At 32.5% G+C, this 16,455-nt stretch overlaps 1 protein-coding gene across 6 annotated transcripts in view; it reads left to right on the top strand.

Moving 5' to 3' along the window:
- Positions 1-16,455, top strand: part of LOC111049967 (neuronal acetylcholine receptor subunit alpha-7) — a 148,353-nt gene that overhangs the window by 93,725 nt on the left and 38,173 nt on the right. For 3 of the 6 annotated variants that reach the window (XM_039420546.1, XM_039420544.1, XM_039420548.1), the window contains exon 3: positions 676-720. In XM_039420546.1, the coding sequence (XP_039276480.1) occupies positions 676-720 (45 nt within the window). Of the gene's footprint in view, positions 1-675; positions 721-4,800; positions 4,846-16,455 lie in introns of all 6 variants that reach the window. The other 3 variants (XM_039420547.1, XM_039420545.1, XM_039420549.1) reach the window with 2 other exon arrangements.

The following is a 16,455-nucleotide window of genomic DNA, read 5'->3' as shown; positions in this document are numbered from 1 at the left end:
CTTAAATCTCGTTGTGAAAAAACGTTGTGAAACTTATTTTCAATTCTTTGCCAATCCTTCAAATCAACAAATCAACTTTCTTCAATTTCAAACGAATAAGACTTTTATATAATGTATGAAGCTGTTAATCTACATTTTGGTGTAAACCGGATCAAAATAGATTCATTCAAATTTTTGCTATTTTTGCAAATCTTCTGCTATTTTTGTCTTTTCATAAGAAGGATTTCATACCCACTACAATCGTAACTCATGGGCTTAAAGCTTAAAGAGGCGAATCGATAATCATGATACAATGTACTTCTGATTATACTACTTGATAATATAATGGAATTACTAAACTAATCTCAAAAGTCTCAGTTCACATCGAAGAAATTAAATGATTACTCCTATTCAATCAACAGAATAGAAATCTTTGAAAGGTTACAAGTGAGGTGGAAAATTATTTTAACTAACAATATAAATAGATGAATAACCAATTATCAATTATAGATTTGGATAAGTCTGGTAGAATTATTACTCAATCATTTCATGCATTCGAGTCTTGATCGAACATATCGAGTTTTATATTTATCTTAATCGAGTTCTACTAATCAGCTCCACGGTTCATGATCCTTACGAATAAATATTTTCTAGAATATCTGTGATAGATTTTCAGATGATTTATTTCATTCTTAGGATGAAAAGAACCAAATTCTCACAACCAACGCTTGGTTAAATTTGGTAAGTTTGTGTATGCTAAGTTTGTAATTTTTGTGTTGCCGATCATGCATTATAGAATGAATGTGTTCTTTTTAACATCGACAGATGAATAAATTTTGAATAAATACAATCGTAATTATAAGATTTTCCATGGCAATTTACATTTACAAGGTATTCGACCTGAGAGCATATTGAAAGAGTGAATATTTCGCTTAATTCTGCTATTTTCAAACTGATAAATCATATCATAATTATAAAAACTTGATCGAAACTAATTGTTTATATTTCTAACTTCTTAATAGCTGTTGCTGATCGTATTTATTATTCAATTATCATCTTGTTGACAATATATACTCTCTCTGTCTCCGTGATATTCATAACTTTATAATTATCAACTAGGGATTCAAACTGGACTTGAAGATCTTCATTGTTTCTTTCTTTCAAGTCCTCAAGAAATATGAAAGCATGTTCATGCCATATCTATGTTATTGTTGATGATGTACAAAAGAAAGTAAATCTATTCAGATTCAATGTTGAAAAGAATCATTCATTTCATTCAATTCACTTTGCTATGATGGATTATTTCTATAAGATAACTATAATAACTATTGGATTGGAAAAGAGTATAATATCAATCGCATTGGCTTTTTATATTTATCACTGATTCTCTCTCTCTCACTCTCATTCTTGGCTTTGTTTGTGCTTGTTTCTTCTGACAGCTATTGTTGCATTCAAACACTAAATCAAGAAATGGATTGTTTATCGCACATTCTTTCCTGGTTCTCAGCCAGATTATTCACAATTATTGTTAATAATTCATATCATTTCACAGATTTTCCTTCAACACCTTTTACTTTTACAAATAATTTTATAATTAGAAAAATTTAATCAAAATTATAAACACATCATGTGTACCTTGAATAAGCGAAATTAGTTTTCAAATGTCTCAATTAATTATTCGAGAAGATAGATATTGATTGCGAATTTGTAATCCCTTCAATGAAGATTCTCCTTTCATGGTTCGAAATTATCCATCCCATAGAATAAGAGTCATTGACTCGATCAAATTACAGATGTGAATTCCAAGGTGAAGCATAAAAGAACCAGGGAATGGAATTCCATCTAGACTCGATAAATCATCTCTGATTCCAGTGAATAGATGACCGGAAAGACTTTCATTTTCTATGACGATGATTCCTGGTTCAGTGTGCTGGATCAATGGAATAAATTATTCCTTTCTGAAAATGACTGTAGATTCCTGAAAGGGTGAAAGTCATATTCAGTCTAATCGTACAGAGAATATTCATTCAAATTTATCTTCAAAACAGTGCAATATTGTCACCTATGTCATCTCCATAATGCAAAATTTCCCCTTGTGGATTCGCCAAAAGAATCCTTGTAAATAGTAACCTTATCCAAGACTTCCTTTAAAAAAAACAAGAGAGAATGTCACTTCATGCAAGTGGGAAATTCGATAATCAACCATTAAGAACATCCTATGATGAGAATTCTATAAATTCAGTATTAATTTTTCATATGGAATTAATATTCCACACCGATCATTACTTCATAGTTCCCATGGAAATGGGAAATTCAATAATCAAACATCAACAATATCCTAAGATGGAAATTTTATAAAATTAGTATTAATTTTTCATATGGAATTAGTATTCCACACTAATCATTACTTCATAGTTCATTTGGATGTTTTGGAACTCTCCTTTTAAGTTTCCTTCTTGATCCCCCAATTAACAATTTGTTTTGCTTTTGTTTAGACTGCGAAGTTGATTCATTCCCTACTGAAATTGTAATAGGATAGGAATGAAAGTTGGATGTAGAATCCAGCTATTAGGTTGAGTCCTAATGAATCCACTTAACCATCAGAGTCAACAGGACCTTGGTAAACACAGAAGTTGAAATGAGGAAAGTTTATTCAATTCAATCTTAGTTTCTTCCTGGGAAGCCTGGAGCTATACGAAACACAGGGAACATACGTCGTTCGACATTCTCCTTCTCATTTCCTCTTCGACAATCCTTATCACTCCGTCTCAGTCTGACACACGAGCTGTCTCTCATTATCTCTCTATCCATCTTTACCGCGACTTCTTCCTCTTCATTCTTCCAATATCCTCCCATTTTCATTTTCTGTCTAGCGTTGCTTCCAAACTCATACTTTTCTCCCACTTTATCCTCACATTTCCTTTCCCATTGGACCTATGAATTTTTGCCTGAAGCGCTACAGGAACTTCCAATGGAATCTCACCCTCTCATCGACGGGCCTGTTCAGCCACACTGCACCACAATTTTTCACAACTTTCAAGTTGAAACTCAAGAGATGATTTTCCAAGCGAAAACTGTAGAATCATTTGCTTACAGGTGAACAAAAAACAGTTACATCAATGCTTCAACAAGTATACTTAAATTTATACGGTGGATAAATTATTGAAAATTATTATGATCATAACTAATGGAGAAATTGATCATAACTGATTTTCTCAAGCTATTATTGAGTAAAGTCCTCCTATCAAGTGATCATTAATATTATCACTATAGAGTTATTATAGATTATACTCAAATTATATATTCAGGCGAGGTGGAACTTCCGATTTACTATTTATTAAATTAAATAGATTTTACTATTTGTTTTTCCATAGTTTTCAATGTTCTTTTTCTTCTTCTTCTTCTTCTTCTTCTTCATCTTCTTCTTCTTCTTCTTCTTCTTCTTCTCCTCCTCCTTCTTCTCCTTCTTCTTCTTCTTCTTCTTCTTCTTCTTCTCCTTCTTCTCCTTCTCCTTCTTCTTCTTCTTCTTCTTCTTCTTCTTCTTCTTCTTCTTCTTCTTCTTCTTCTTCTTCTTCTTCTTCTTCTTCTTCTTCTTCTTCTTCTTCTTCTTCTTCTTCTTCTTCTTCTTCTTCTTCTTCTTCTTCTTCTTCTTCTTTCTTCTTCTTCTTCTTCTTCTTCTTCTTTTTTATAATCACTGATTAGGCTACAGCCTGTTCCGACTCACATTCAGCTGCTATTTACGACATATTATGTGTCATAATATTTATTCAAATATCCTATTCTAAGCTAAATATGAAATGGATATTATTGCCATCTTTTGCGTGGTCTGCCAACCTCTCTCTCTTGCCTTCTGGCTGATAATTGAAAATTTTAAAGGAAAACTCTCAACAGGCATTCTTTCGATATGCTGCTTCCATTTATGCCGATACTGCGGCACTCTCTCATTCAGACTGAATATATTTAGCTCACTTCTAATATCCTCATTCCTGATATGATCTCTTCTATCACACCCCTTGGTTCTGCGAAGAAATCTCATCTTCAATGTTGTGAAAGATAATATATATTTTCTTGTTCAATCATGATCAGTATTCGTTGTATTGTATTAGGAAATTTGAATCAATTCATTCGTCATTACCTCCATCAATAAAAATCACCTCACTCATGCTCACATAAAAAACATTCACTGTTGATTTGAACTATTTGAAAATAGATATAAGGCAGGAAATGTTGCTGTTGAAGTCTAAAGGTGCGCACAGATATACGCGCCGCGAACATGAGCAATTCACTTTTAATCAGCTGACTATATCTGTATTTTTACAGAAACGGTGAGATACAGATATAAAAAGCTTGGCATCAGCTTATTAAAAGTGAATTGCTCATGTTCGCGGCGCGTATATCTGTGCGCACCTTAATACTATACTCATGCATTACTCTGAAAAAATACAAAATAGAATCATGTGGAATATTAAATTTCCTTTAACCTTGATTTCGATAATATTATTTTTAGCATTGATTCACCTATGTTTTCAAGAGCATCATTCACACACAATCTCCCTGCATGAGATGAATCAAGCACAAACAAAGTCCAATCGGAACAAGAGGGATGAAATCAAGTTATGATATTTTATATGAAGTTCAGAATATGTTCAGCATTAAAGTTGTTAAGTTTGCAATCAATTGCTATGACATTTTTGAACATGCTGCTATGCTGAATAATTTTGCATCGTTATAATTTCGTGATATGGATGATGAGTGTTTTGTTTTGCTGCATGTTTGGTAACTAATTCATGTTCCCTTTCTGTTGAATATCTGTCAATATAGGATGAGAAGAATCAACTACTTATAACAAATATTTGGCTTTCCTTGGTAAGTTTTTGAACGTTTGAAATGATTTACTTGACTCTTTTTTACTTTCGTATTTTCCAATTCTCATACTCAGGCACGGCAGTTTAAACATAATGCTGAAACATCGTGTGTCGATTAGGAATAACATCTTCCGAATGGAAACTATACGTTTCTATTTTAAAAAGTAAACCTTTCACCACCTAGTTCGTAGCATTGTCGGTGACATATAATAATAAAAGTAGACCACCATTGAAGAATTCATAATAAAATCATTCGAATCATTTCACGGGGTATCATTTTGACCACTTATTTAATTGCACAACGTTTTATCGAAGATCACCACCAGTGGTCGATCTGCAAACTAGGTTCTACAGCAGTTTAGTTAGGTGTAACCAACCGTAAATGTTATAAGTAACCGTTCTCTGTAAATCTAAAAATCTACATCGGTATCAATCCAACTCATCACAATATAAACAATCACTACAATATAACCATCTGAATCATCAAATTAATTTACCAATGTTACATATCAATCAATATTTCATATGTGAATAATCTTGACTCAACAGATAAATCATTATCAACAAATAACTGTAACAAATAGGATTTAATTCTCATTAAACTTAACCATCCACCTGTTGGATCTAGGCTTCCATGACTAATTATTGAGTGACAAATATCCAAAGGATAGTTGAGTGTTTTGTCCCATTGACAGAGCAAGAGATACATATATACAGTTTCTGACTCCCGACATTATTCTTCAATCGCAAAATAATAACTTTCAAACATAATTCAAGGAATATTCAGCTTCTTTTCCATCTTTCCCTCTGTAAATGAGTCTGAATTATGATGATATTATTGAAACGAGTGTTTTTGAATAGATTGAGCTTAATATAAAAAGTGAATTACAACTTATAGGGTTTTTGAAAATCATATTCCAGCTATGAATTGATTCATGAGAAGACATCCGTTAAAACAATCGTTAAATCAATCTCATGCAACCATTTGACAGTAAAAAATGTACCAAAAATGAAAACTTTAATCAAACCATCAAATGTCAGATTAAATAAGATTTTGAAGATAGTATGTCAATAAAAACTCTTCAATTACAATATATTGTTATATTTTCAGAGGAAAACTGATATTATGTGGAGTTGGAAAAAGAGCTGAAAAATTCCTCATCAGAGTAGATGTTAAAGTACTGATACTGAAATAGTGAGGATGAACTAATAAAAATTTTTTACTATTGTATTTTAATATAACTTTAAAGTGAAAAAACACTCACATTATTTGGTGTGGCGACGACCGTTTCGTGCTGGTATTGCACACCAAATAATGTGAGTGTTTTTCACTTTAAAGTTATATTAAAATACAATAGTAATAATAATAGTGAAAACAAGATGGATAACCAACAAGAAAAAATGTTTGATGTGCCAATAAAAATACAGTGCATTGTGGGACTGCACTGAATTCAGTTAATGATTTCCAAATTAAATATCTCTTGATTTGAAGGAAAATCATACTTTTTACCAACTTTGGAAACAATCATCAGTATAATGATACTAATACCCCAATATAATCATAATCGGTATAAGCGATAAATTAAACTGAGATCTTTTCACTAAATAAGCACTCTAAACTTCTTCAAAATCAGCTCGTAACACAGATAAATAATCAAATGTACTAAATTTAAAGAAGATTAATTCATCTCCAGCAATCCATCAAGTTATTTTACCACCATAGGTGGACTTTGATTATCGTTAGTGACGGTATTTAGATAGTAGGTTCAATAAATTACCGCTTCTTTATCGTTAGAGGGAGAAAACTGTCGTGTTTCCGAGTTCAATACTCGGCTTATTGGACACAATAAAATTGGTCGAGTCCAGTAGTATTGTAGTTGTGCATCACTCCCCCTTACTGTAGATCAATTTATTAATTAAAATTTTACAATAAGACTCTTCTAGTATCTATCCTTATACTCATGTATTTTTCACATATATGTTATATTCTTTCAATCTCCTTTGTCCCTATAAAACCACAGCTTGTTGTAACTTCTAGAAAGCCAAACCAAATCTCATACAAACCTTTGTAGTAGAATCTGCTGAAGTAGAGTAGAAATGTAAATATTTTTCAATTACTATTATTCTATTCATATTGGAATAATATTATGATACTTTAAATCATTCTAGTGACTTCACGTAGCGTAGTTCATAATGTAACAGTAAATCTATATAATTAATTATAGAATCATGAAGTTTTTCATACTTGAGTAATGCGTAGAACTTGACGTATGTCGTTCAATAGCTCTACAAGTGAAAGAACTTCTTATCATTTTTACTTCTACTATCCTACTTCGTACCAGGATTCAAAATCAGTCAATTTGAGATTTTTTGAAACTGTTCTCAGCGTTCCACCATGTTGTTATCACTTGTAACAATAATGTTTATCAATTATTCCATCATCTTCTTTCATCTTTGATTGTGACTCAATCGTGTGTAACCAGTGAGATGTCAACTCATTCTCGTCTCTTTGTTTCTCTATCCTAATTCCATTCTTCATGTATTAACGAATACAACATGGTATTATTTCATTATTTAATAACTGATCAACTTCTAAATGAATGTGGATTAGATATCGGTATCGAAGCGTTTATTACAATGCAATAGAGTATAAATGAATTGATATCTTCAAGAGATTATCAACTTTAAATGGAGTCGGAGAATTAATTTGAAAGTTACAGTGCTGGAAATATGATTCGACATGATGATTTTGGAAAATCTACTTCGTGAATTCCTTTCGAAAATTCTATTAGCTTCTACTTTCCACCAGCATGAAATTCTCAATAATTAATAAAACAATATAAAACTTGTAGTACCTACCCTTTTATTAAAACATTTTAAAAAACTTTAATAAATGATACTACAAGTTTTATATTGTTTTCATTAATTTGAATAAAGTAGCCCATATAAGTGAAGTGATTTAATGGAATCTCAACATATTGTATTCCCAAGAGAACGTTCAAGCTTTTCTGATGAATCTGTTACTAAAGGAGATTCCTTTATGTATTCCTTTCCTTTTTATCTAAAAATCTAATCTTGAATGACAGTAGGTGAAACAAACTTTTGATAGCGGAAATTGAGTTTGTTATATCTTGACCTCCTTCAATTTCCGCCAGCGAATGTGTCAATCGAAATGATTACAAGTATGTAATCAAAGCTATGGCGCTGTGTGCTTCTAGCAGGTGGCTGATACAAAAGGATATTGATCAAGCTGTGTCAGGCCTAATAATGCGAGAAGTGTAGCCATGTTGCCGTCAAAGGCATTAGACAGAGAGAAGGACATTATTTGCTGACAAAGAGAGCTTATTGAGTCTTAGGCTATCATTATCACGGTGTTTATCAAGGACTGGATCGGAGTCAATTTCATAAGTTGGCATCATGCAGTCGCACATCATAGTACAGTTCTCTCAACATCAGAGCGACCCGTCAAAAAGGGAGGGTCTCAGTTCTTCTGGACTTAAGTTCATCCTGCTTTCATAATTTATTGAGCATTACCTAGAAGGTTCTCTTCAATTATGCTCCAAGGGTAAAAGAATATGTTGGGAAGGTGAGATTTTTTCTTTTGAATGGCAATATGTTGATATTATTCTAAATGTATTGATAATTTTAGATTATAAACACGAAGAGCCAAAACCTTGGAATACAGGACGAACTGAAATACAGGATGAAATAAATGTCACCAATTGGGAAAGGCAGATGGGGTTGAATCAAACCAATAATTCTGTAGAATAAATATTATCGATTGATAAAATTGATAGAGGATGGAATAGTAGAAAAATAACAGAACATTAATTTTTCAATATCGATTAACACGATATTTAAGTGAATTAACCGTTCCAAAATCATAAAACCGAGCAAATAGAATGTGAACTTCGAAAGTTTTATATATTATCCTTTTCAAACTTTTCCTATACACATTTAGGTATTCCGTCAGTACTCAATTCAGGAGGAAATGAGCTTGCTATTTCGTAGTTTGTAGTTCATTGCAGAGTGGCAAGTAATCGAATGTAGTGGTAGGGTTGTAACCATCCGTGAGTGAAGAACTGAATCAGAGGCTGTTCCATTTTTCCAATATATCATACAAGTTGACTGAATATTTTCGTTGAAGTAGTAATAGAACAGAGTGATAAATAACTCGTTCACGACAAAAATTGATGGTTCGAGGTTGTGAAGTCAATTCCCATCACGAATTTCATGTGTGTACATGCAATAAACTAACTTGTGAAAGCACAAAAATATATGAAGGTAATGATTCATACCACCAGTTAAACGATATTAGAGATAAAAATTATCATCGATCATCGTAAAAAAGTTTCCCTTAACTCCTGACCTAAACCGCATTGGAATGTTCATTTATTTATGCTGCAGCGAGGGATCTCATAAAATGCATTTTATCGTAAGAGTGTATATCGTGTGCTTGTAGATGAAAAACTTCTGTAATATGGAAGTGTATCTCTCGCGTTAATATAGCATTTTCACCGTCCTTAGTTGTGATTGGTTGGTTCACATTCGGTTCACAAGAGAGCGCATTGATTGCAAGCAGAGTTATGTGGCCGATCAATTTGGGAGCACCGGTAGCCTAATTGGAACCAACAACGAACAATATTTATGAGAACTATTTGCCGTGGAATCAATGTTGCAATACACGCCGTCATCAACAGAAGGACATTCCTATTAACCCGGGTTTCAAATTAATATACACGGCATGCAATGTTAAACCAACGGGATTGGTCAATACCGGCACATGAATGCGACTCCGACAAACAATTTGGAAATAATATTGTTCCATGAATATTATTGTTCGATTAGAGCCTACGTTACCTCCTGTTTCTGAAAGGTTTTGATTTTGTTGTTTACTGGGCTATGAATGTACAGAGCCTACAGATCAGTTCACATTTGAACTTTATAAACACTGTTCACGTGTATTCAGTTTAGCTACGTATGTTTAATTCAGTGTTTGAGACATAGAATAATGAATATTCTTTATGCATTTATACAATAAGTACATTATCAAAATGATGGGGAGAGGAAAAATAAGGTAACCTTATGCTATTTCTCTCCCAAATTTAGATAACACATAGTCCGAAATAGGTTAAGTCGTGTAGTTCTTCAATTCACAAATTTTTCAGTCCTCAAGTATTCTCACAAAGTAGATTTTCAAATTTAAATGCTTCAAAACTAAACATAGAGAAAATAGTTCAAATTATTATAATTAAAATAGGAACTATTCACATATTGGAAATATAATTTGGGAGAATTACCGAAAAATATAAATGCTGAATTATTCATTTTGTATTATTATTGTTGCAGTTTTCTTGAGTTGAACTTTTTCTGAATATTAAAAAATTGGAATTTGATGAAATTTAGACTCTTGTACAGTAGTTGTGATGAGTTATTTGTACTTTGGATGAAATAAGTACGAGTATTCAGGATGAAAATTATTTTATTCAATTTGAATTTCGATTTGATTTGTTGTCATTTGGAAACAGGATCGTTCATTAATCAGTATCGACTATCGTTGAGCTCGACTATCATTGGCCGAGACTAGACACGCCAAATTATTCCAAATATGGTCAAGAGAACCGTTAAACAACAAAAAATGAAGCGAAACTTAGTAGCTATCAGAACCAAATGGATGATATGAGGAAGAATGGAATAATATATAATTTTACGGAACAGTAAATACTGAAATACAATAACTACAATAAAATTGTGTTAACATAAACAATAACAAAAAGTGAAATTGTAGTTTGGTATTTGTTTCCAGTTGGAAGCAAATCTTCTACAGCTATAAGAGTAAAATGAGATGAGATTTCTTCATTCATACAGATTAAAATGTATGTTTTCTGACACATTAATATCATATATATGATAACTCACAATATATAAATTCTTTCCATCAGGGAAATTTTATTGAACGATACTCTGATACAGTATCTTTTAAAATGGAACACTTGATTGATACCCATTGTCAATTTTGATTTGTTAGATGTTTTTCTTAGTTACTGAATGTTTCATTCTACAAAATATTGAGTAGCCTTATACACATTAGATACTACCTATACACAAAAAATACTAGCCTATAATAAAATACCATAGTCACCTCTGTATTAGAGGTGGATATTTTAATACTGATCATGTATCTACATTGATAATAATTATTGTCGGAGCTTTGACGGATCAGTTTTATTCTTGAGAAAAACTTTCTTGATACCGAAAATATTCTTCATTCCAACAACCATAAGAGAATTGAATTGAATTCCATGATTGCTTTTATTAAGAGCTGAGTTAAGACTATCTGCCATACAACCCTGAAGAGAGGAAGAGAAATGAAGAGAGAGACAGAGAAAAAGATAGAGAGTGAGAAAGTGAGTTAATTTTAAGTGTAAAAAAAGAAATGAATGAAGGTCGAAACAGGAGTTGGGCATTTGAAGAGCACCAACGTTCGAGCTGAAATGAAATGAGAAAAGAGCGCTACACTGAGCAGATGTTTGCGTTGTAACTTGGGTTATATGGACAGTGATGTACAACGAATTACCAAACGCTGTTTCATGGAAATGGCCATTTATTCGAGAACTGGTGGATTACATCAGGGGAAACTGTCATATTTAAGCTCACCGGAGTTATAATTGAATGAGCAGTGGCGGGGCGGGGTTAATGAAAGTGCTGATCCAACAATATGGATACTGCAGCCATTTTCTAATTATATTATTCACACGAGTGATTGGGGAGGGGATTATTATCATAGTACGCTACATTTAAAAAAATAATTCTCGAAGATAAACTTTTTTCGCTAAGGCTGTGAAATACTTATAGGCTATTATCTCAAATGTTACTAAAGAATGTTACTACTAAAAATCTTCAAATTCAGTAAGCAAGTGGTTAATCCACCGTAGTTATTAGTTTCTCTGAATGTAGCTCAAACTCAAGGGGATATTTTAATAGATTGGACCAGGGGAACAAAATATTCCTATTGAATGAACATTTATATGCTCAAAAACAATCCGAACCTATATATTATTCTGCTCGTTTCTGATAAAAGGTTCTGATTATCCGTTTCTTATGAATTCGAATAGTCCTGCTGTTTCCAAATGCATGAATGTCTTCCTCATTTGTCCATAGACAATTATTTCATAAATACCAATATTGAAGAGGAACTATACTTTACAGAGTAGAAGAATTACAGATCAATTTATGCATTTATACAATAAGTACATTATCAAAATGATGGGGAGAGGAAAAATAAGGTAACCTTATGCTATTTCTCTCCCAAATTTAGATAACACATAGTCCGAAATAGGTTAAGTCGTGTAGTTCTTCAATTCACAAATTTTTCAGTCCTCAAGTATTCTCACAAAGTAGATTTTCAAATTTAAATGCTTCAAAACTAAACATAGAGAAAATAGTTCAAATTATTATAATTAAAATAGGAACTATTCACATATTGGAAATATAATTTGGGAGAATTACCGAAAAATATAAATGCTGAATTATTCATTTTGTATTATTATTGTTGCAGTTTTCTTGAGTTGAACTTTTTCTGAATATTAAAAAATTGGAATTTGATGAAATTTAGACTCTTGTACAGTAGTTGTGATGAGTTATTTGTACTTTGGATGAAATAAGTACGAGTATTCAGGATGAAAATTATTTTATTCAATTTGAATTTCGATTTGATTTGTTGTCATTTGGAAACAGGATCGTTCATTAATCAGTATCGACTATCGTTGAGCTCGACTATCATTGGCCGAGACTAGACACGCCAAATTATTCCAAATATGGTCAAGAGAACCGTTAAACAACAAAAAATGAAGCGAAACTTAGTAGCTATCAGAACCAAATGGATGATATGAGGAAGAATGGAATAATATATAATTTTACGGAACAGTAAATACTGAAATACAATAACTACAATAAAATTGTGTTAACATAAACAATAACAAAAAGTGAAATTGTAGTTTGGTATTTGTTTCCAGTTGGAAGCAAATCTTCTACAGCTATAAGAGTAAAATGAGATGAGATTTCTTCATTCATACAGATTAAAATGTATGTTTTCTGACACATTAATATCATATATATGATAACTCACAATATATAAATTCTTTCCATCAGGGAAATTTTATTGAACGATACTCTGATACAGTATCTTTTAAAATGGAACACTTGATGATACCCATTGTCAATTTTGATTTGTTAGATGTTTTTCTTAGTTACTGAATGTTTCATTCTACAAAATATTGAGTAGCCTTATACACATTAGATACTACCTATACACAAAAAATACTAGCCTATAATAAAATACCATAGTCACCTCTGTATTAGAGGTGGATATTTTAATACTGATCATGTATCTACATTGATAATAATTATTGTCGGAGCTTTGACGGATCAGTTTTATTCTTGAGAAAACTTTCTTGATACCGAAAATATTCTTCATATCAACAACCAAAAGAGAATTGAATTGAATTCCATGATTGCTTTTATTAAGAGCTGAGTTAAGACTATCTGCCATACAACCCTGAAGAGAGGAAGAGAAATGAAGAGAGAGACAGAGAAAAAGATAGAGAGTGAGAAAGTGAGTTAATTTTAAGTGTAAAAAAAGAAATGAATGAAGGTCGAAACAGGAGTTGGGCATTTGAAGAGCACCAACGTTCGAGCTGAAATGAAATGAGAAAAGAGCGCTACACTGAGCAGATGTTTGCGTTGTAACTTGGGTTATATGGACAGTGATGTACAACGAATTACCAAACGCTGTTTCATGGAAATGGCCATTTATTCGAGAACTGGTGGATTACATCAGGGGAAACTGTCATATTTAAGCTCACCGGAGTTATAATTGAATGAGCAGGGGCGGGGCGGGGTTAATGAAAGTGCTGATCCAACAATATGGATAGGGCAGCCATTTTCTAATTATATTATTCACACGAGTGATTGGGGAAGGGGATTATTATCATAGTACGCTACATTTAAAAAAAATAATTCTCGAAGATAAACTTTTTTCGCTAAGGCTGTGAAATACTTATAGGCTATTATCTCAAATGTTACTAAAGAATGTTACTACTAAAAATCTTCAAATTCAGTAAGCAAGTGGTTAATCCACCGTAGTTATTAGTTTCTCTGAATGTAGCTCAAACTCAAGGGGATATTTTAATAGATTTGGACCAGGGGAACAAAATATTCCTATTGAATGAACATTTATATGCTCAAAAACAATCCGAACCTATATATTTATTCTGCTCGTTTCTGATAAAAGGTTCTGATTATCCGTTTCTTATGAATTCGAATAGTCCTGCTGTTTCCAAATGCATGAATGTCTTCCTCATTTGTCCATAGACAATTATTTCATAAATACCAATATTGAAGAGGAACTATACTTTACAGAGTAGAAGAATTACAGATCAATTTATTCATTTATACAATAAGTACATTATCAAAGTGATAGGGAGAGGTAAAATAAGGTAACCTTGTGCTACCTTAATTTTATTTTTCACATGGAAATTCATTGCATTTCCCGCAAAACACAATACCTCTATGGATATCACAGATCACATTATTCATATCTAGATGGATATCATGTTATCGTTGGTGAATTATGCATACCAATTCATTTGTAAGTTCGGTACGCAGTAGAGTGCTTTCCCACTTGCATTCGAATTAGTTTTAATTCAGCAAGTGGTACTTTTTTTGTCAGAGTAAAGTAAAGATTTTTATCTTAAATGAAAAAGACTAAGAAATTGTCAAAAAACCACAGATTTATTGATACTTAGAAAGACCGGTTTCGGTTATTACACCATTGCCAAAAAAACTTACAGTTTATCAGAGATTGACAATGGTGTGATAACCGAAACCGGTCTTTCTAAGTATCAATAAATCTGTGGTTTTTTTACAGTTTCTTAGTCTTTTTCATTTAATATGATTAATTACCACAATAACAACTTCTCAACTACACAAAAAGATTTTTATCCTATACAGTATTCTTATTAATAAGAGGAATTGTATTATATTTTTTTCATCTGGATTGATATGTAATTTGATTTATTATTGTTTTGGCAGGATGAAACTGATTTGATTGATTGATTGATTGACCCATAGTATACGTAGTCGATGGGGACATAGAAATCGGATCAAGAAATAATGTATTGTTTTTATCAATCGGAACCAAATGGTGTCAAAGATTCATATTCTCTGCAGATTGAATAAAACAAATGTGTGATTCAGATAGGTTTTTCGAGAAACAGAGAGAAATTCAATACCTCCATATCGTTTTCCAATGAAAATGCAGATGAGGATCACATTTTTTGCATAAGTACACAATCAAACTCAGATAACATTTCATGAGTATCTTCAGCGATTGAATCGAGAGGAAGAAATAAAATAGCTGGCTGGAAATACAGATGGCTTTATTACGAGCGGAAAGAGTTGAAATTCAAATTGAGATTTGTATGCAAGGTACGAACCATCTGGTCGTACAGCAGTAGTACCTTCTGATAGCTCAAAGCCCACATCCCACTGCATGTTATTGAAACATTCCCCCCGTTCGTTCATTCGTTCTGTATGGGTTTCACCTCCTACTCTGGCAAAATGAGAAAAAAACTGGAACAGCACAGTCTTTCTGAACTTTTACTTTTATTTCTTCGGAATAATTCTTCCAGCTGGATTTACGAGCCAATATACTCACGCACGTATAAGTTCGAACACTCGCTCCAGCACATTAATCATTACTTTGAAAAACGGCAGTAATAACACAAGTTTCCAATCAACCGATTCATTTCGTTCAAAACGAAACCACGTGGGCTACGACATCAATGAACGACCACTCTACAGATGATATAAAATAATATCAATTATTGACTGGAGCCTGAGGAGAGAGAGAGTATAGAATGTTCATTGTTCATTGACTTGTCCTCACTCTCTGCCTGAGGAAAATCGAACATAATTTGTTAATGAATGATTATTGACGCTATTCACTATCACAGTATTGTTGATCGTCATCATTAACAATACAGTAATATTGTTTCTCATTCTGTCGAATACCTGAAATCATTCATTTCTGACTCCATTCATTTGTACTTGACATTTGATGTATTCCAGCTGAATTATTAATTGAAAATTGATGCATCGTGAAAAAATATTTGTGTCCCACTCATTCATATATTGGACCATTCAAGTGGAGGGAAAGATACTAGCGGTAATACTTATCCTCAAATATCTCTCTCAAAATAAAGAGGTGAAAATAAAGGCAGCTATTCTATTCTATTCTATTCAAATAGAAGCTTCTCTTCGATTGAGCTCTCTTGGCAGAACATCGTGATCAGAGAAGTCTGCTTCTCGACAAGTAGGCTGCAAACTGAGCTACATTTTGGACCTCAATCACAATAAACATCCTATAAATTTATTTTCGTTGGGTTTAGTGTTTCCAGAGCTTCAGTTCAAGTGGTATTCCAGTCGATAAGAGCACTTCACAATATCATTTTGTCTATCCAAATCCTTAGTCTGCTATTCTCTTTTGGTAACTTGTGGTTTTCCCTCAGGTCTAAAACTGTGCTGTGGTACTGAATGTGGATCTTCCCCG

This window comes from Nilaparvata lugens, chromosome 2, assembly GCF_014356525.2.
Source record: "Nilaparvata lugens isolate BPH chromosome 2, ASM1435652v1, whole genome shotgun sequence".
In the NCBI taxonomy this organism is placed as follows: Eukaryota; Metazoa; Arthropoda; class Insecta; order Hemiptera; family Delphacidae; genus Nilaparvata; species Nilaparvata lugens.
The sequence above is the reverse complement of the archived record's forward strand: the minus strand, read 5'-3'. Positions and strand labels throughout refer to the sequence as shown.